At 39.9% G+C, this 22,798-nt stretch overlaps 1 protein-coding gene across 1 annotated transcript in view; it reads left to right on the top strand.

The window, feature by feature from the left end:
* PARD3B (par-3 family cell polarity regulator beta) overlaps positions 1–22,798 on the top strand; it is a 393,422-nt gene that overhangs the window by 337,639 nt on the left and 32,985 nt on the right. Inside the window, exon 21 of the mRNA XM_030951868.1 lies at positions 4,376–4,511. Coding sequence (XP_030807728.1) covers positions 4,376–4,511 — 136 coding nt within the window. The remainder of the gene's footprint in view (positions 1–4,375; positions 4,512–22,798) is intronic.

The following is a 22,798-nucleotide window of genomic DNA, read 5'->3' as shown; positions in this document are numbered from 1 at the left end:
TATTAATGCTATGGTGCTTGTTCATCTCTCTCTTCAGAGGTGATGGGGTGAAATTTCACAGTCATATTTTACATAATGTCAGAGAGCTGGAAGCTCAGTCTCTGCTACGTTATGGTTCCCCTTTTTTCTTGGGCTGTCTGTTCCAGCTGTATTGGTTGAGAGGCTGTTTGGAAGCCCGTCCCTTTGCACATGCAGTGGGCAAGGTGGGCTCTGTGTGGTGCTTCCAACAGGTGCAGGCACAGGGAGGGAGGGGGAGTTCTGGCCATTGTTTGTGCAGTTGGTGGTACAGCCCCAGCAGCTGGGCTAGAACCATCGTGTTGGTTCAAACGATAGCACAGACTTGATTTTCTCCTTCTCCCAAGCCAGAAAAAGCCCTTATTCTCCCAATTAAGGACTGTATTTAACAAAACTACAGAATGACTACAGAAATGTACTTTTTCCTCTTTTGAATGTTCACATAAGTTTGATGGGTTTTTTCCTATTTAAAAAAAAACCCTAAAAAACAACCTTGCAGTGTGTGCAGCTTACTGGAAGAACTGTTGGACTTCTCTTAAGTTTGTTTATGGCTGGGAATTTTGGACAGGTTTGTTACTATTGTTTGAAATCAGCACCTGAGTCTTCACAACTGTTTTTGAAGTTTCTCAGAGATTCGTTCCTACACATAGACATTATTTTAGAACTTCCCAGTGTCAGCTGGTTGTGAATCAGTCTCCTTACATGTAGCACAATTTCAGGAAATTGTTCTGAAAACAACTGGAAAATGCTGAGTGAACAGTTCTCTCAGTCTTGTGACACAGAGAAGTCAGTGAGTGCATTAAATTTTGGATGCTGGGAACATGTGATGGTGGAGGGAGTGGTAAAAGTGTGGTTGCATGGTTCTCTGAAGAATGTGTAGCGTGGCTCCAGAGCCATGTCAGGGAAGCAAGCGTGCACAAAACTGTACATATGATGAGAACTGTAATATTTATATCTTCTCAAGGAGAGAGCCCTGCATTAAATGTAAAGCTACTGTAAAAGAAATCTGTCTGCTGTGCTTACCAGGCTTGCTGAAAAACTTCAGTAAGTGTCCTTAATATACGCTGACTTTGATTGGAGTATTGTTTCTATATTTCTTCTGTAAGCTCAGGTTCCTTTACAGTATAAATAGTCGTGCATCTCAAACATTTGAACTGGTATTCATCTGCTGTTTCCCTGTCTGAGAACTGCTATCTGATCAAACCAATATTTTTTAATTATGTATTTATAGGCAGATGGGAGAATAGTTTACAGTCAATGTATGATCTTCTCTGCAAATCTTGGAATATTGTGTTGGTTTTTTTTTTAATATTGCCTTATCAGTTTCTTTTTTTTATTACTGATGACTTCATTCTGTTTGAATTCAATGCTTCAGTTTCTTTGGGGTAAACTAATAGATTATGTATGCGATATTTGCACAGTGCTGATTGAATTCATCTGGTGAGTTTGAATGTGGTTCATATATTCACATAATTGTCAGGAGCCAAGTTGAAATTCAGAGCTGTTTCATGAGCATTGCACAGGGCATCATATTTATCTCACTTTACTCAGGAGTGGGTAAAACTTCCACGGTAAGCTAGAATGCAGCCCTTTCAAAAGCCAGTGTCTTTTGCATTTGTGCCTGTAAACGATGGAGAAAAAAAAATTGTGGAGCTTTAACTGTATCCTGAAAATATGAAGTGGATGTACTGACCAACTCTCTGCCGACCTATTCACTTCACTTTCCTAACAAATTCTGAACCTGCTGGCCCTTTTTGACCAGACTTGACTGGTGACTTGATGTTCAGGAGATACTGGAACAGAAAGTTTCAGTAAGTGCAAATAAGCAGCCTGCTAGAGAGGCCCAGATGAATGCTCTTGCTGGGGAGAAGCATTGCAGTGTGAACTGTTATCAGACACGAGAGAATCCACAGGAGAGAGGCACAGGAAATCAGACTTCACGGAGCTGCTTGTTTCCACAGAGATTATGCTTGTGTTTTCACACTAATCCAGATGGATAACTTTCCATGTGCTGCTATCTTTCATTTAAATGTTCCTAGTCATTCTCATGGTTAGGGTTTGTAGTTTAATACTGTGTGGCAGAGGTTTGCCAAAGCAAAATCTGTCAGGCCCTGTCTTGTAATATATATAATCAGCTTGAACTCTGCAGCACCACTTCCACTTGCTGGCTCAAAGGGTTTGAGCAGAAGGAAATTCACCTACAGGAGACCAACAGTCAGTGGAGCGCAGGCTCCTGATTGTCTTGCAATATATCAATCTCAGATTTAATTTTAAAAGGTGGGGGGGAAAACCCAATGTGTGTCGTATTTTCAGGTTGTCTCTTCAGCCAAAGTACTTGGTGGTAGAAAGTGAGTTAGACCACTGGTGACAGGTGCTGTACAGTTTGCAGAGAGCTGCAGGAAACCAGATTGGCTGGAATCAAACTAGATCTATTGCCTGTATTTCAGGATTTCCCTCTTAACTAGTGCTGCTTTGGCCTATGTTGTTGGCAAAGCAACAGGGACAATACTCTGGGCCTTATCTGTACGTTAGCAGCCCTCATTAAACACTTTATCTTTATTTACAAGTAATGTCAGGGGATTTCACAGGTATTGTAGTGCTCATGAGCTATGGGCCAGGCTTCACAGTTCTAAGTGATAGTTTCCATTAGCTAGACCTCAGTTTCAGTGTTTTGCAAACTGGAAATGGTTCTCCACTATTTGACAAGAATTAATGCAGGGAACAGAGGCATTTATCTATGGAAGGAATAAAGGTGAAGAGGAAATATATATTTTTTTCCATCAGTAGTCCACAGAGTTTGTGCAAGCCTTCTGCACTGTCTTGGCAGATCATGAGAAAAATTTCATGTGCTCTGGAAGATTTCAGTAAGTCAGTCAGAGAAGCTTGAAGCCTCTGGGACTTTATAGAGTGGTTGGATAACTTAGGCTTCAGGAAAGGAAGTCATTTGATTTTTCATGGAAACATACTGATGCTGCAAGTAACCATTTCCAATCCTAACTGCGTATTCAGTTGCATTTGCAGCCTACGTGGAATTTCTCTTAATTAATAGTTAATTTCCAACCAGTCTAGATTGCCGATACATACTAGAAACTAAGTATTATTGAACTGATGGGTTAGTGTCCAATATTTTGTGTGTGCTGTCCAAATTCTGTTTGCGATGCAAATCCTATAAAGGGCTTCCCTAGATTCTGCCATACTCATAGGGATGTGTGATGTAGCAAGATGCTCCGCTGAGTGTGCTCATGTGAGCAAATCTCCTTCTCTGTAATCCACTGATGGTGAGGCAGAGTTAAAGTTATAGATTAAATGAATATGCAGTGAAGTGCTGCAAAAACAATGGTTTGGGTTTAGGAGCAGCCACAAATCAATTGTATAATTAATAATTCCCTGTGAATGCCAGTAAATGCTACTTAACTATACACTCAGTATTCACCCCAGTGCTGACTACAGCAGGGCTGGAAATATCTACAGGAAACTTTTAATTTTTTCATTTTAAATATGAACAACATTTTTTGAATTCTTAGCCATTTTCAGGATTTTATTTAATAGTTCCTGTTATAGCTTGAGCTTCCACAGTCGTACAAGCCCAGCTGTAAGGTTTTAGAAGGTTCACTAGGGTCAAAACCCACAGAAAGGCATGTGTTCAACTTGATAAACTAAGCAACTCCACCGGATTTACCAGAGCAGTTTGCAGTGTATGCAGTTCTGCATACAAGTGAGTCTTTGTGGATTACTAAGTGAATTACTGTTTAATTACCACTTTAAAACTGTAGTGTCAAAATTTAATAGTGTGCTTTCCCATCTCTCTTGCCTACCCTGGATTTTCATGGTTGATGTCTGAGTTCTTTGTATAATTGGGAGGGAGTTAGTGTTTTTTTTATGAGACAAAGCTTTTCTGTGCGTCTCTGTGAATAATAGTTTATTCTTTACCTAAAACATATGTAATTTTAGGGAAATTCCACATTTAGCATGGGAGCAAAAAAAAACATTTTTGTCAGCTTATCATCATCATCATCATTATTATTAAAATATGATAGTCATTTATAGCTGCTCACAAGAATGTTGAAAGTTTTCTTGTGCTCCCCCATCTGTCTGCATCCATCTGTTGTCTCTTGTCTTGTACTGGAATTGCTAAGTTCTTTGGACAGGGACAGCCTTTTTAAAAACAGGAATCAAGTTCACGGTTAGCAGCTTTGTCAATATAAGAAAGCAAAAATAAGGTTGATAGGGGCCAGTGGGAACTACACAAATCAGGAAAACCAAACACAATCCCTTTGTCTCAGTCTGGCAATTCTCTGTGTGTACCTGGTGTCAGATATGTGCGTTGATAGGAGTTTCATTCAGCTGTTTCTTCCCCCAGTGGCTGCACAGGTGGCGGGAACGCTGATCGGATCCAGAGGCTGCGGAAGGAGTACCAGCAGGCCCGGCGGGAGGGCTTGCCCTTCTACGAGGATGACGAGGGAAGGACGCCACTGCCGGACTACGACCAGCGCTGGGTAGGTCCTCAGTGGGATCCTAAAGGCTTTGGCAACACTTAGAGTTAGCAGAAGGTGCTGGTTTGTTTGTATTTTCCAGAAATCCTCTCTCGGTTTAACATGAATTAGGGACTTCATAGAAATGGAGAAATCCCTAATGCCAGCCCACCAAAGAGACAGCATGCCAATGAAATGTTGTCTCTTTTTAAGAGAAAATGTTACTAATGAGAACTTGGCTAAAATTAACTCGTCCATTCACTGTGTCTGATTTAGGCCCAGGTTTCCTCCATTAAGCCCAAGACAGAGAGTCACTGCCAAACTTTGTCACGTGTGGTAGCATCAAGGCTTTTCAATGGATTTATGGTACTCTGGCTGTTCATCCAGCGATTATCTGGGTTAACAAGATCATTAGAAGAGCAGCCTCTCACTGTGCTTAGCTGCAAAGTGAGAAGAAGGAAATAGAGGCATGTGTGTCCTACCCTTCCTTCTGCACATGGGACAGTAGCAATCTGGCCACGTTACAACCTTTGTAACTTTTCTAAAGTGAAAAATGTAATAATTTGCTCCCCTGCATCAAATTTCTTAAAATATTCTATGAACACTATAGAACTATATTTCTTCTATGCATATGTATATGGTGTATTCCCTGTTTTACATCTAGGCCTTACACTACACAGAGACATATTATCTACCCCACTACTGCAGAGTAACCTATAACCTATAGAAAAAACCAGAGATTAAATCAACAGTGCCAGATTTTTGAATCTGTTAAATAAATGCAACAGCCATAGTCTATGGGTACTCAGGAGCTCTGCCTGAGCAAGTTTTGAACTTGGGCACTGTCTCCTTAGAGGCAATTATAATCAACCAGCATTCAAAAATGCAGTTTTGATAAAATGTAATTTATGCTAAATTCAAAATTGTAGTTTAAAAAAATTTTTAGTTTAAAAAAAGACAAAATTGTGTGAAAATCTTAAGAATGTATATACTTCTGAAGTTTGAACTAACATTGGTTTTAATGTCTCCAAACTATCGGTGTGAATGCTGAAGTGAAATCTGCAATGACTGCTATATTATAAAACATCCCATGCAAGAGTAGACTTTATTGAAACCACAGAGAGATGCAGAGTTAAAAGGGGTGTTTTTACATAAATTATCAAATATATATGTTCATTAACTCCAAAACTGTTGTTGTATATATTATTCTGATTCAATTACCAAAAGTGTCATCTTCAGCAAAATAATTCTTTCCTTAACGTAGTTAACTTTAATCCACTGCCTTAAATTTTGTGACCCAAATTTGTGAGTCAATGTACCTGCCATTCTTCTTCTGAATTGCTTTTGCAAACTAAAATAAGAATATGCATCAAATGTGTCTTCCTGTTGAAATTCTGTGTTGTGTTAAGTGTCCTCACAGGCCTCAGACTGGGTCAGTGCTACCTCTTCAGCAGCCTGAGGATTTCTACTTCTTACCTGAAACTGATAAAACTTTATTAATGCTTAGATGAGGTTGAGATTTGTGATCCAGTGTAGTTTCACAAGATTCACAAAGGTTTCTTCTAGGTAATCCTCTATAAGCCTTTCCTGTTAGTCATAATGCCCAGAGATTACTGATTTCCAAAGCTTTGCTTTTCCCATGAGGCATGTTGTCTTTAATCAAAGCACCTGAAAGAGTGCTTAAAGTACCTTAATCATTAAATGATTCATAGTAGTGGCACCAGGATTGCTGGGTTTTGTCCTTCCAGTGCATAATATTTGTAAACAGTTTTGTTATGAGGAATGGCAGTCTGCTCAAAAATCAGAGTTTATCTTGAGGGCTTTAGTACTCTGAAGTTTGTTGCTGCAACAGTTCTTCTTGTTGAAGTAGTTTATAAACTTCAAAGACTTCTGGTCTCTTCATTGCAACAATATCATCCATTGATCCAGCCAGCCGTGCTTTCATAGGCACTGCCTTTTAGTCTGGAAAATACTGCAGCCACAGCTTGCTATCTTTTGACTCGTGGCTGGAAGTTCTGCTTCTGCGTGTAGTTCTACCCTTAAAATACCTATGTTGCAATCTACAGAGACAGAAAAGAAGGAACAAAAATAGAATCAAAATATTAAAAAGAAAAAAAGATGTCTCAAAGCATCTTGCTAGAATGCTACCTCAAGGTAGCTTTTAAGCAATGCCATCATTCCCACCTCGGGCAGCTGACCCTCAGCAGTACTGTGGTAACGCAGATTAAACAACAGCTGATTTTTTTCCAACTTTACCTATCAGTGAAGAGACATGCTGATGACTAATTGCATAATTGCAAATAAATAAAACCTTACTCTAATCTTCAGGATGTCAGGTCTTTCTTTAGAGAGACAACAGACAGCTGAGGAAGGTGAAAACCTTCTGGTAGAAGTTTTCTTGCTTCCCATATGAGGTTATGGCACCAGGGAAGCTGCAGCTGCAAAAGAGATGCTGGGTCTCTGTATTTTTAAGACTCAATTAGTCCTGTCCTTACTTTTCTCCGTCAACTGTTTTACCTAAGCCAACTTTCCTATAAGATGTCTTTCTAATGTACAGCAGCTGCTGTAATCACTTCCCACCATCTCCTGAAACGTGCAGATAAGTTGGGAAATGCAGAGGATAATTTGAGAAGACACTATCCCATCGCGAATCAGCAGCCTCAAAAACGGACCCTGGGTCTTGTCCTCCAAAATAGTATCTGAGAACTCATGAAGCAAATTTCTATCTGATAAAGCTGACATTGACAAGTGGCCTTTAGCTGACACTGTAATGGGACAGAATTTCTAATAGAAGGGGTATTTCTAACAATCTACTTTTTTTTAAGTGGGATAAATCAAGTTAAAGTGCAGAGCCAACTGAAAAGCTAGCATTGTAAGGGAAAATGATCTCATGACAGGCAATTGGGATCCATAAATGTTTTAAAAATAAGGTCAAAAATTCATTTTAAATAGGCCTGCTATTCTCTCATCATCCATTCCTCCCCCCTGCATCCATTTTCCAGTTCTCCTCTGGTCTTCTCATCTGTTGCTGGATGAATTTTTTGCTCTCTTGCGCCTTCATTCTGCTTTCTCTTCCCCACAGTCTATTCCTTTTCTTTTTGTAAGAAACTGAATAATTCAGTTTAGTGTGTCTCCATAAACAGACAAAATGTCTCTCTGCTATAGAGCCAGACCCCTTAAAATTCTTTTCCAATTCCATTGTGCTTTGGTTTGTTGTCAAGTTTTTCATCCTTTGGACTTTCTCCACCCCTCCACCCCCCTGCATCACCCACCCCCTCTTTTCAGGTTTATAACTAGGATAAATGATAAACCGAATTCTGTATGATGGATCACAAGGCTTAAAGTAAACCTCAGCTAGTTAGCCAAAGGACAGGCTGATAATAAGTATAAATATTGTCTAGGAAAATGAATGCCTTTTGTTGTCAGTGTAAAATGAGATTACCCTAAAATTTTCTGACAGCTAGGGAATATTGGGATGTATCAGCTCTAAAAAGGGTTTAGGCATGTGCATACATGCTCATGTCTTAGTGGGACATCAGATATTCAAAGCACTCATGAAGATACCCAATAAAAACCTAATCCAGGTCTCCCAAATGAGGCAGATGTTTGTGTACTATTATCATAGCTGCAGTATCAGTCAGAATCTGAAAGAACTGTGTAAGAATAAGCTGCAAGAACTTAGTCTCTCTAGGAGCTGGAAGGGTTTTCCACAGGCAGTCTTTTTCAGGGCTTTAGAGTCACAGCCTAATAGCAGATCATGAGAAATAGCTAAGGAGCTGTCAAGAGAAAGCCATGCAGTTAGCATCTGCACTTGTATTTAAGGGCATTTAAATAATGAGGAATTAATCATCTATTTGAGGATTTACTTGGATTGTCTTACAGACTTTGTACAAATCCAGTTACTTAAAACATCAATTCTTTCCTTCAGGATGGCAGTAAATCCTTGAAACTTTATCTTTTTAATGTACATTCAAGGACTACATGTAACACCAGCCACATTGCAAATAGTTCTTCACCTGTTAGTGACCACAGCAGCTTCACCATAAAGAACCTTGGGTTAACTGTTTCTAAAAGCCATTTCCTTATTTGCAGATAGGATTTGCAAGCTTGTAAATAACCTAAAGATACAAGAAAACCTGTCTCTGGATCCTGGCTGTGAACATTTCAATTGAAATAAACCTGTAATGTACTGAGTTTTGTCAGTTCCCAGTTGAGAGTAGGAAAAAAGAATCATGCCTTTGTGTGTTAAAGGCCACGTACTTTATTGTGTGCCTGGCAGCATTCCAGGCCTAAAAATCAACGAGAACAAAGAAAGGAGCATTAATAACTGCATTATTTTTCCATAATGTGTCAAAGGGTTCTGCGCTTCCTTCAGGATGAATAAGGAGCTGTTTGTACTTTTCGTGATCAATTAATTCCATGTTCAGGATGTTGCATTTCAAATAGGTTAGGTTCCTAAAATACACAAACGTTTGTGTTGGACTATGGTTAGAAACCAGAATTCCAGCTTCTAGAATAGTAACATTCCTGTCTTCTAGCGCAATGGGAGAAGCTGACAATTTTATGTGAAACTGTATGGCAGAAACTGATGCAAATTCCAGACTTTCTGAGTCCACAGACTATTAGTAGAAAACATTAAATAAAAAGAAAAGAAGAAAAATACAATGACTTATTTAAAGTATAGCTGTTTTGAAAAATACAGATCGGAAGTATTTGTTGTTAGAATACTAATTAAGAGAGTACTCAAAACATTTTATTAGAATGTATGATTAACTTACTGATCAAGAATTTTTTATGGTTCCGAATTATCTCTGCTTAATGAAGCTTTCAGATTGGGATGTATTACACAGAGCTGTTCTAACTAAGCAGAGTGATTTTGAAATTTACAGGCCAGCTTTTGAGGGTAGTTTTGGGGGGAGATTATTTGGGAGAAATCCCCGCCAAACCTCATGTGAAAAATAAACTATTCCAAATGGCACATGCAAGGAGAGCCAAATTCAATTCCATTAATACTAGTAATAAAGAGTGACTTCTATAACTTGTTTGGAATCATTCCTACTTATGCAAAGGTTAGATTTGGCACAGATTATCTGAACCAGAGGGGAGTCTGAAATGCTCATGTCTTCAGGCATGCACTTTCTACATGCTCTCATTTAGCAGGGGAAACAGTTCTGGTACCATATGTCATCTTATCAAAGCTCATTGGTGCTGTTTATACTCTGTGAATTATGTGAATTCCAGAAATTCATCATGCCATCTATTCCACAAGGTGCCTCTGCATACAGCTGGGTTTTGTTGTTTTTCAGTGCAGGGGGGTAATTCTGAGGAAGACAAACACTAAGCATTTCTCTTATTTCATACAAGTTGCTGAAAGAAATCAGACAAAAACATGCAGTGCTGCCAGGCTGTGGCTGTCTTTGCAGGCTCACAGTACTGAGAGATTCCAAATGTGCCAGCAATCATGTCCCTTGCAGTTAGGACAGGTTCTTCTGATATTGCCCAAATGGAGCATTAGAGTGGGGCATTGCAGAGATCATGACAGCTGCCACAGATCAACTTGATATGATATGAAGGGCCCTAGAGGTTTTCCATTGTATACATTTTGCCTAATTTGCCAGTATGTTAAGGGAGGCAAGAAACAAATCTCTAACTGATAATTATATTGATGAGAGGAGCCTGTGAGCAGGTAATCCATGCAGTTTAGTATGCTGAACAGTTACTGTGTTTGAACATATAGCCCACAGCTCTGCAGCTTTTATCTCTTGGCTTTTTATTATGTGGGGCAGGAGAAGTGGGCACAAATAGCCTTTTTGGAACTAGCTGCAATCTGGCTTGACTGCAGTTCTCAGTAGTTGCTGGGTCTTTGCAACTTGCTTTGGTTTTGCCAAGCTCCTGCCAGTATAGGCTTGGGCAAGTTTCTGTCTCCTTGTTTGTCACTCTGTAGGCAGAGGGCTGTGTGGCCACTTTCCCTGAGCATGTGTGCACACTCTGCCAAATCGCAGGCCACCATCACATGGGGAAGCTGCAAGAGGACTGAGATTTTAACACCGACTCTTCTCACATGGGGCTGCCAAAGCTCTTTGCCCCCTGAGCTTTCCCTCCCTTACTTAGCCTCAGTGATCCTGCTCTGTGACAGCTTGGTCCCAGCCCCCAGCAGCTCAGTGCCCCATACACTAATAGAATCAAATACAGCTGCTCCTGGGTCGGGCTGCAGGGGAGGGGAGGAAAGTTGGCTTCCTTTTAAACTGACCTCCTCTTCCTCAGGCCATTAGTAAGAGGCCTGCTTCAACTTCTGGAAGAGGGCCCCAGTTACAACACTCATTTTTTAATCACAAGACAAATCTGTTATGCCACTGAAATTCATGTCTGAAGCTAAGCATGCACTCTAGCTATTTATTGGATCAGGCCTGAAATCAGGCCTCAAACCTGATCCCCTTCAGGCACAAGCTTTGGCCTTTACTACCAGGTATCCGGTGCATTTGTCAAATAGATGCTGTCATGGTTGACTTCTTTTTCAATTCTTACTACTTAATTTCCCTGGGTCATGTTCATGTTCAGTGTTGCAGATTAAAAAGAAATCTCCTCCCTAAAACATACCTATGATCCAGAGAGTTGCCTGGCTCCTGTTGTCCCAGACAGCACCCCGTTTCCTGAAGATACCAGTCACTGTCCAGCTCAGCCTGCTAGGGATAATATCCCACTAAGCCAGAGAGTGGTTTGGAAAAAGGACTGCAAAATTTGTTCATTTAACATCAGGGAAAGCAGAATGACCTCAGTGAGGCAAACAGCAATGATTGCCCAGTGTGTGCAGAACTTGGGGGTCAAGGGTTGAGCTTGAAAGAAGCTCAAGTAATACAGCTATGTCATTGAGGCTGTTAGAGAGCCCAGGTCTTGTATTTGTTATAGTTAAGTATGTGACAGAAGCCAACTGAAATAATGGACTTTTCATTACTTTTGATTTCTGGATTGAGTTCTTCTGTTGTATTACTGTGCAGCATTTCTCATTCCTGCAGTGCAAGATCTGAGGTGGAGGCCTTGGATCTTCTTGAGTTTTGCTGAAGTTCCTCGCTGCAAAATGCATTAGCAGAACTGCTAGGTGCAGCTTCAGCAGTCAGGGTGTCAGTGCTCTGGCTCCATTGTTGTCTTGCAGTTAGAAAAACACTAAAAAGTTCAAGATTTTTTCACAGCGAAGGTGAGAAAAGTAATTGGAATGTATCACTGGTGTTGGGTATTTGCAATTATCTGTGAATATATAAAGGCCCTATTTCTCTCAACAAACAGGCGACATGGCTATAATTATTTAAAATGAAAAAGAAAGTCAGTGACTCAGACATGGAGAGATTGGGTGGATAACTTTATTAGTTCCTAGTCTAAGGTCTACAGTGCAGATGCTAATCTAGTATGAAGACTGCATTAAAATAAAGTATAAAATATGGAAAAAAAGAAACTGCATTTACCCTGTAAGGCTGTGCTGAACATAACTTTGACTGTTCTGCTCATGGCCAGCTCTCTTCAATGTTCAGCTCTAAGTCTGGCTCTTAAAAAACACTGAAAAATGGAGCACTAGAATCTTCCTTCTTGCTCCATACAGAATCTGACTGGAACATATTCCTCCTATGAGACTGGAACATATTCCTCCTATGTGCTGAGTTTTGAGAAGTTCTGCAAAAGTAGTAATAAATTTAATCTTTGTTTGCATTTGGTTTTTAAAAACTTCTTTTTTAAAACTTCTTTAGTGTTCTTGCATGGTTCAGTAAATTGAATTTGCAAGCAGAAATTTCCCAATGCAGAATGGCACCATACAGCCTAATCTGAAGGGCTGATTTTGATTTGATTTTCTTGGTGTGTTTTTGAGACACTAATCAATGAGTTTTTTATGTTAAGCAAGTGTTTTTGATGCTAAACACTAAGAAAGCAAGCACAGCACATACTCCTGCCTGTGTTTTTGCTGCATTTCCTCATCAGATGGCCTGACTGTTGTGTTAAATATCATGTTGCCCAATATTAAGTAGCATCATTCCAGCTGAACATGTGTCATAAGTCCTGTATGATAGATGTTATTGAGTCTGCTGTAATCCAGGTGATAGTCTGCCCTGCAAGTTCTGACCCTGCTGCCTCCAAGGGTGTTCTGCTGCTCAGGACAGATGATATGTGAATAACCCTGAGTAGCCTAGATTTCATGAAGTACTATATCAAATTTAGCATATAAGTTGTGAATGCATACAACTGAGCAGCAGGTATCTCCTCTACAATGCAGTCTGCTCACCAGTTCTAAGATCTTTCTAGATTAGTCTATTCATCCATTTTCTTGCTAGGCTGGGATAATGATTGTCAACATTATGATTGCAAATAATGCCCTTCTGTGTTAGGAATGCCAGTGCTGCATGTGACAAGAAACTATGGCAGGATCTCTGAAGGAACCTGGACCCTAGGGAAGCCTGGATCAGGTTGTGCTTTCCACCATCAGCTCTTCCAAGAAAAGTCAGAGTAGCAGATACTTAGAGTGAAAGTTTGAAGTTACTGTATGACTCAAAATGAAGAGAGTCACTTGGATTCAAGAGTTGCTCGTAATGCAGTAAGCATGGCTATATTAAATTATATTCTATAGGTCATAATTTGATGACAACTTCTTCAAGATAAAATTAAAATTTATAATTTGAAGTACTTGCCCGTGCCTTCCATCGCTGGTCTGCCATCATCCAAACAAAGTCATTCTGACAATCTAAACTCACTCTTTCCTGTGCAATGATTGTAGGGGAATTTAGCAAAATGCTATCTAGTGATACCCACCAGTGGATCAGTATGAACATTTACATTTGCATTTGAAGCTAATTTTAATGTATTTATCTTAATTTACTAGGAAGATACTTGTCAAGTTAGCAATTAAACTGTAATTTGGTCACTGAGGTGTTTACACGGATTAATAGATCTCTCTCTTAAGCATATGCTCCTGGGTTTGAAATAACAGCTATACTGCGTGGTAGCATGACCCCACTTGAGTTTCACACACACATGCACAAAATCCAATTCCATCACATTTTAATGCAAATTTTACCTTTGCAAATGATGGCCTGAAAAGAATGAGTTTCCATGGTAACCTTAGGGAACACATAACCTGTTTATCATAACTTCTCCATGAAGCAAGACAGGGGGTGGAGAACATGCTTTGATGTCAGCTATATTTTTCTGCAGACAGCATTCTGCTCTAGCACATGTGGAGAATTTACCAAAACACTTGCATACTGTCCTAAATGAACTTTTTTTCTGTTCTTAGAAACAAAACCAGTTGTATGGAATAACACAGGAGGTAACTGCAATTGGCAATATTCAACTCCATTAACTGACCTTTCAGCTCCTGTCTATTGTTTGACAACTAGGTCAACGTTTTGAAAGACCAATCAGAAATTAATAGTTAACAGATTCTTCCATCACTTTATCTTTTCTTGCTTTCCCTCCATGCTTTAAACTTAGCCCTCAGGTATCCCTGCTGCCTTTCAAAGCCACTTTTTTTACTTTTTGTTCTTTCACTTCACTGCTGAAAGTACTTCTTTGAAAAATGCCTTGAAATATCTCTGAACTCCTACATTTTGGAGCTACCATGGAAAAAATATATTGATTATACTTCACATTCGGTGCTGACTTTCAGAGTTGAGGTGGTGGCTCCTGGAGCTGCCATTAGTGAGAGTGAGTTTGATGGCTGTGAGCATCTGTAAGGTTGTATTTTTCCTGCAGATGCTCAGTAACTCCTGGCTAAAGGAAAGTATGTCTGCAACATTTTTTTAAGGTCATTAGGAGTAAGGAACAGATGTTGAGGTTTTTCAGAATGCTGCTTTGAAGTGCCACTTTGGAGTCAACTGACAAGACTGACCCTATAGGCGGTGATTTTTGGGATTGGAACACAGAGGAACCATTGCCCACAGTTACCCATCTGGTATCCATCTGGTACCAGCAAACAACAGACAGTACCAAATCACAGAAAAACTGTACCAACTGCTAAATTGGTATCAGCAAGCAAAGAAGGTCACCACCCAACAGCAGTTGCACGCAGGAGAAACAATGTCTGTAACATTTACAGACTGGTATCTGAAGATCCGGAGGAACCTGATGCCATAGCATATGGAAAGCAATTCCTGTCTCTAAGCCTGCTTATGCTGATGTTGTTTGCTCAGTATTAATCCAGGTTTGAGGAGGGGTTTTGGGTTTGTTGGTTTTTGGTTGTTGTTTTTGGGGGGTTTCTTTGTGGGCTTTTTGTGTGGTTTTTTTGGTTGGTTTGTTTTCTGGTTTTTTTTTTGTTAACCATATTGAATTTGCCATGTGGAGAGCTTTTGTCGTGCTGCCATTGAGAGAGCGCCTCTCTTTATTGGCATCTGTGTTTAACAGGATTAAGGTGGATTTAATACCCTGTGCTACAGACTAACCATTCAAATTCTAGGAGGCTGTTCCATAGTGGTGTCAAATCACAATGGAAGGAGTTGAAGTTAACTTTTGACTCCGTGACAATTTACTCTGCAGGTTTTCTTTGATGTGAAGTATTCTTGGGGAGAGCTGTGGCAGGGGGTTGTTTTCCAATTTTACTGCCATCTTCCTCTTCTTCCCTCTGGTCATTTTCCCCCTTCTTCCTCCTTTTCTTTTCTTGAAGCAGTGTGCTGGTTTGTACAGTAGCTAAGTGCATAGAATGCAATAATACAACAGTGAGAGATTTAGTGCCTCTAGGTGCTACCCCTTCTACTCCTGAGGACCTCCAGCAAGGCATGATTTTATAGACAATGAAAGGCTTGCTCTCCCCTGTGAAGCCGCCTGCCTGCAGGAAGCTTTTCACTGTCTATTTCCACTACTTGCTCTGCAATTTAGTTCCATGCCCTGCTATTTCCCCCTCCCCTCCCTCTTTTCTTCTCTGACATACACATGCATATACCCCCTGCGTACACATTCAGCACCAACACCAGATGTAGGTAGGCACAGCAAAATAGTGTTATCTCAATGTGTGCATTAAAACACTCAAAAATACACTAAACATTTTCATTTTGCCATCCTCATCTTAAATGGAAATATTGATCTGTCCTCTGTTTGCTTTCCAGGTACTGACACTGTCATTTCATTTTCCCTAAAAAGAGCACAAGCTCATAGCTGAGCTGCAAAGCATGGCCATTACACCCTGGCATTGGTGCCAAGAACTCTGCTGACTTAGCTAGAGAAGGATGCTGAAAGCCTGACTTTAAAAGAAAATTCAATTCAATTCACTTCATACAATGTCTCTCATGAAGTATTTCAAAATGCCTTATATCAGGAGGTAACATAATGAGAAAATGCTTTAGAGAACTGGATATTCAGATAGCAAGACAAAATGATACACAACAATGAACTGGAGTAAAAGAAAAGACGACTGTCATTTAAAAGCAGTAATCATCTGGATAAGTAGTCTTGTAAACTAATTACAGTGAGAAGAGAAGCAAAGACTGCAAGACTGGGAGGAAAAAAAAGCAGCTTAGTTTCAAACAGGGTAAAGCAGGGGACTGGTTTCATAGAGGGAGAGGAATTACACACAGTATTGTAGAACAACTAAAGGAGATCTGCTTTAGAAATGTATCCACACATATGGATTAGTACGCTGTATATTGCATCACAAGTGTATCTCCGTGACAGGTTAAGTTACTCTCTTTAGTGGCTGGGAAGAGATTAATTACTTTGGCCTGGTTCAGGGGATGAGCAATTGAAATGCCTTCTTCTAGTAGGAAAGAATCAATGCTGATGGGTGCTGTGGGTTTTTTGGTTTTTTGTTTTGCTGCTTTTAATTTCTCTCTCAAGGGAAACTTCTGTTTGCCTCTAATTTGAGAATAGGTTTGCAAGTAAGGGTGTTGCAAATCTGGTGCTCATTAAAGACAATTAAGAGATAGAATTAACCAAAACATACTATACAACTAATGGAAAAGGAAGCCACCCACAGAGACGGACACAGGCGAGGAAATTATCTCATTTTGCTTGGTCAAAGGAAACCAAAGTTCTCCAGCACCAGGGATTGGGGGATCGCAGAGCGTAGGTTCAGAAAGCAGAGTATTTTCTTTGTGGGACTATGTAAAAACACTTTGCAGTTCTGGCTTCACCTCCATCTTTGCTGTTTTCTCTCTCTTTAGTGTTGCAAGATACAGCAAATGCTGAGAGCTTGTTTTCTACAAAACTAAGGCAATTGCCATGTTTTTAAACTGTTATGGGAACAGCCTGTTTCCCTTTTAAAGTTCCATCTGTGTTTGTATTTCCCTCAGTCTATTGCCTTTATAGAGAATTTTCTGCTCCCTCTAAATCTAAACCATTAGTTTCACCTCCTTGAACAAGAGGTAGGGCATTACTGAGGAGGAAAAGTAAATCCTGAGATAATCAGCCCTGCTTAATTCCACCATGGAACGCTGCTGGTTTTAGTGTTCCTGGTGTTCATTGCATAGGGAGAAGGGACAAGTGACTCTGAGTATGTACATTTGTGTGTGAGCATGTGTATGTATATGTATGTATCTGGAGAGAGAGACAGGCAGAAGGGGAGCATTTAATTGCCTGCAATCGGACCAACCAAGTAGTGTTCTGATTGCATACAGCTGATTTTCTAAGTGAAAATCTTCAAACCTATTCAATAGCAAAACCAAGATCATCAGTGACTCTGGAGTGTATGTCTGTGTTTCTTATAGGGAAGAGGAAGGTTGGTTTGATTACTATCTCTTTTTTCCTTTGGACAAGGGTGTTTTTCTCATCCAAGGGAAATGCATTCTAGCAGCATGAACATAACTATTAATCAACACTTAAGTGATAATCAGTGAATGAAAAATTATGACCAGAAACTGAAAATGTACTGGCATAGCTACTTTGGTGCTTTTTCTTTGAGATCATGCCCTTGCATTTTAACATGAACAATTCTTAAAAAATTAGTGCTGATATATTCCAAAAGGCAGTGATTTAAAAAGCCAACACTTACTTTTCACTTGAAAAAAAATACTAACAGGGAATGATATATTAAGATCTGCATAAGTAATGTTATAAAGCTACCTTGGTAGTTTCTGAGAGTATCTCAGTTGATATGAACCAGTAATATCTTACAGATTTACTTAAGAGATGAAGATGCAAAAATCATCACTGGAATGCTGTATTCGAATGTGTGAAGACATGTTCAGGATGCAGAGTGATAAATGTTTTTCCTGTGTATTTTTGGTCAAAAAGGAGATGGAGGCACCAAGAGATGCAGGTATATGTTAGCTTTGGGAATGCCTCCAAGAGGAATCAGATGCTGTTGAAGTTAAAACAAAACTCCCCTCAGTATTTAGCATGCTTATCTGAATCATGGTCAGGGTATGCAGTGGCACCCAGCAGAAACCAAGTATGTGTGACTCTCCTAGTGAGCAACACCTTGCTTTTGTTCTTTAAGATGGTTTTTGACCAACTTAGTCATGGTTCTAATACTATCAAGTGTTCTTTGGAACAATCTCAAAACCAGTGTAAAATGCTTAAAGTAAGTGTGTGCTTTAAAACAGAAAGCACAACATTCCCTGGGTCTGAGCCCAAAAAACAGAACTTTAGGAGACTGCAAGGTCATGACTTGGTAATTGGGCCATGAACAGGCATCTAGAGCCATCCATTGATTCACCTTTCCAAATTATTTAACCTGTGTTTTCTGTTGACACAAATATTAAAAAGTTCATTTGCCACACTACCCAAAACAAACTTGAGGACATTGGACCATGATTTGAGAAGCTCTGACAATTGTAGTCCTGAGATATTTGTAAAATGGAGAAGGAACAGAAAAACAAGGTGTCTCAGGATCTGCTGGGAAGATACTCCTTCATTCCTTATTCTTGGGAATAAGTTTGTTTGTAACAAATAAGTTTGTAACAGAGAAGTTGAAAGTGCTCTTTCTCTTCAGTGGTGGAGGTGGTTTTAAGAGTTCCTGTGGAACATCATCTTGGCTTGCCATCGCAGCCAAGAAGAAAAGCACAACTAAGAATATCAAAAAGAAGTATTAAAGGTGCTGTCTTATATCCAAACAATGGTAAAGCAGTACCAATGGGCTCATAGAACATTAGACTCCTCTTCGAGGACTACTTCTGCCATTAAAATCAATGCAACTTAATTAAAGCAAATTATAGATAGATACATCTATAAATAAGATATTAAAGTGCGCCGCTGAATATGATAATTGCTGCATATTTAGCAATCAGCGTGTGTGTTCTGCTTTTGCCAGGAGGGATTTCTTTCAGAGGAATCAATGGAGCTTTATTAAAAACCATCTAAATTAGAGGGAGAAATGATGAGTGTTATAATAACGCAAAATCACTGTTTCAACTTCCATTGCAAAACTAGGAAAGCAAAATATATCCCTCTTTGTGTATGTATGGAAAACATCAGGAAAATTCTTTTGAATTGTAGACAGTGGTAGAATTTTTAATCTTTACCTTTTTATGCAAAACAAAAAAAAAAAACAAACTGGATGGAAGAAACCTTGCTTTCTGTAGAAATGCTGGAGCTCTGCAAGGGTGGGGTAATGAGGATTTCACAGCAGTAAGGAATTAAGAAGTCCCCATCGATCAATTTCCTCCATTTCACATGGACCCTCCAGTTCACTGCCTTACATCACCTGCCTCTGTTTCAGCAGCTAAAGAGTGTTAGCAAGTCAAATTGTGCTCTTAAATTTCACTTGCAGTTCCCAGAACCAGGAAGAGTTGAAATGCAAAAAATAAGTGAGTTAATTTTGATGCTTCACCTGTGTATGAAACATTGAGACCAGGGTGGGGAATAAATCCACTTTTACCTCTCCATTTTTCTTCAGTTTTCACTTAATTGAAAACAAAAACCAACTGTGTCTCAGCAGAGGGGAGACCTGAGGGTTAAAGGGCAAATTCCGTTATACCACAGCTCTTTTTGGCATGCTGAATCTCAACCCATGTGATTAGAAACGCTCACAGACAAAAGAAGAGCTTTGAGAACAGAGGTCAAACCAGCATCTGAATCAAGTCCTTTAGCAGATGATCACAAGACTATTGAAAAATGCACTAAGCAATGCAGCAGTTCTATGTGTCATGTTTATACACAGACTTTCAGGCAAAAAGCAGAAGTGGGTGGCATTTTCAAAGCACTTGGATTGATGGCAGAGCAGAAGCTTCACTCTGCAGCCTTCCTGGGGTGTCTCCTGTCTTACAGTGCATGTCAGTCATATAAAATACAGTGGTAGTATCCTGCCATTTTTATGGGTAGAAAACCACTATGCACAAGCTCAAGTGACTTTTCTGAGCATACAGAGTGAATAAGTGAAAAAGCTAGGAGTCCCAGGACTCCTATTTTCATAAGCTTTTTCTGATATCCTATAATTTTAAATAAGTCATGTGTGGCTCAAGTGGAGTCAGCAGTGTTTTGCCCTGGATTCACAAACATGTAGCAAAAATCCCATCAGCCTTGAGGAAGTTATATTATTGCTACTTACTTAGAGGGCAGCACACTGTCCAAATTTTCTTTCTGATCTTAATGATAATTGAAATGTTTGGAGGAGGCTTGTTGTTCAGAAGTCAGGAAGAAAAGGGCTGAAAAGTAAAAAGGACAGTGATGCTTAGCATATGAGTGAAGAATTAGTACTCCTGAATACAACACCCACTGTATATTTTTCTTTTTAACAGTGGGAAACTTTTGACTCTGAGCAGAGGAGTAGCTGGTTAAGAAGTTTTGAAGGATTTTTTTTAACCAGCTGATCTCTGCAATGATGATGAAGTTTTCTATATGCAAGTCTAAATACCTGCAGGAGAGGGAACAGCAACTGCAACTGTATGAGACAGCCAACCTGAAAATGTCTCTGCATCATTTATTTTCCTTATAAGCAGTATCCATGGTCTTGGGTTTTCACTGTGCTGGCTTCACTCAGGATGGACATTGAGCAGGGAGTCAGGTGGGAATCCATGAGAAGAAGTAGAGCCCCAGGCAAAAACACACTGTCCTGCTGAATTCTGCTGGTAGGGGCAAGGAGTTGTTGCTGATTTCTATTTGCAGTGTGGTAGCTCTCACCTTGAGCTGTGTGTGGATGCACATGAAAAAGTCAATTCTGGTTTCATGAAGCTTAAACTTCAAAAAAGATTGCTATTGTTGTTATTTTTTGTACCACAGCATCTGTCTAACCCCTAACACCTTGACCCATAAGGAAGGGGCAAGGGAGGCTTTTCTGCTAGCAGTTAGAATTGTAGCCTTTAGCAAATGCTCCAAGAGGAAGGCAGTGCAAGACAGGTGAGGGGGAATGAAATGCAGGATCTCCCAGGGAAAAAACAGTCACATGCACTTTTCTGTACAGCTTTCTCTTCCCTTAAAGAATTGTTATTCTGCAACCCCCAGAATTCTCCTGTAGGCAAATTCCAGACTTACTCAAGACACCTGCTCACAGGTATACTCTATTTATAGCTTAAAATTGATTTGCAGATGTTTGAATGCTCTAAGATACTTGTTTCTGGCTTGATCTATGCTGTCCTTCAGTCTACATTTCTGCCAGCCTGGTTCTTCTGCTGGGAACTGGCAGGGGTTTAATTAAGGACGCAGAGGTGTCACAGGATATTTTCTGAAGAGTTACCTTTCTATCACAGAAATCTTGTTAGCTAGTGAAAATTTTTGGTTCTAAAAAGAGAGACTTAAACAACAGAAACATTCACTGGCCATGTATAAAAAACACTTCTCTGTCACACAGAAAATCCTGACTGTGAAGGCGTTGAGTTACATGGAGGCAGTGTCTTGCCAGTTGTTCTGGTATCTTGTCTCTGAGTGTGGCCACTGCTGTGACTGGGATTCCCAAAGGGGCAATTAGGAGAACAACCTGCTGGTGCAGAAGTTCTGCTCTCCCATTCAGCTCTCCAAGGCCTTGCCTTTCTTCCACCTGCCAAGGACTTTGCTGTCTCCTGCTAACCAGATGTTAGTTGGTTTGATTCATATTTGTATTTATTTGTTTTACATTCCACAAGGGCCTCGGCCATACCAATACTTTGCAGCAGTTACATTTCAGGAATTGTTTGCTGTTGTTTTTTGATGAAGATGATGTTTTCTTTCCTCGATTTAAGCGTGCTGCTCTTTTAATTGCACTCATAGGATGATGGCTGTTTCTGTGTTTATCTCTGCCCATTATTTTTGCATATTCATGTTTTGCTTGTTAGTTGAGGCCGCTCTTAAGAGATGAACTGTTCATAATGATGCCACTTATTTAAGTTGATGTTGTTTATTTAAACCCTAAAAATACAGGAGCATATTTTGGATCATTTTTTTCTGTTATGCCTTACCATACATTTGTGAAATGTGTATTTCACCTGCTGCTGTGCACTCTATGGATTGGGATGCTGGTCTCCCCTAAGCTCTTCCAGCTGCATCTGTAGGGACTCAGCTGAGCACTGCACCTTCTGTCAGCTCCCTTGCTGGTCACCTTGTGGTCACCACCCATTTGGCTTTGACAAGACTTCCAGGTTTTAATCCTGTTTTATTAATATTACTGTTTCTTCACCTAAATATGTTGTGATTATTAATTGTGTGTTAAAACTTTCACACCTGGTCTGAGGGCCAGCTGCATATGTCCTGTTTTAGGAAAGGAGGAGAAGCTGGAATATTTTGATCTTACTAATTAGTACATTTCACACCGATTTTTAGCTTAGTTTGTTGTAGAAGGCAGCAAAGGAACCCTTTGCTTTGACTCTTTCTGAAACATAAATAACTTCTACTGAGGAGGTGTTTCTATTTTCACAATTTCTCTTTTTGTCAGGGTAGTATTTTATTCCAGGCACCATTTTGGCACTCCAGGCTGAGTGATGATACGCTTTTACTGTCGCATGGACAGATGGAGAAGGAAAATCAGAAGAAATGGCTGAGCCTTTAATTAGCTGTGCAGAGCCAGAGCATGCTTTTCCAGTGCATTGGGGGTTTTATATAGGGTGTGGAGACTCAGCCGCTCGATGGATCCAAATTAGCAAAATTGTGTATCCGCCACCAGGGTGTTTCTATGGTAACTGTCTCTCAAATCATATATACAAACAGAGCTGGCAGGGGCTATTGCCTTCTATTTGGTCTGCAGGAAATCATCAAAAAAGGGGTGTTTTCAGGCTGAAATAAGGCCTTGTGATGTAAATATTTTTTACTTTTGGTGGTTGGTATAAGTTTTGGGATTACTGCTTGATGCTGGCACAGTGCTGAGTGTTTGTGTTTTTTCATGTCGCCTGGCTGCTGTTACTCCCTTTAGGTGTGAGAGTGCAGGAAACTCACACCACTACCAGACTCATGAACATAATTAATAACCTATCTACAGCTGCACAGGTAGACCATCAAAA

The sequence above is a fragment of the Camarhynchus parvulus genome, chromosome 7, assembly GCF_901933205.1.
Source record: "Camarhynchus parvulus chromosome 7, STF_HiC, whole genome shotgun sequence".
NCBI lineage: Eukaryota > Metazoa > Chordata > Aves > Passeriformes > Thraupidae > Camarhynchus > Camarhynchus parvulus.
Note: the sequence above shows the minus strand (reverse complement) of the source record. Positions and strands in the feature narration are given on the sequence as shown.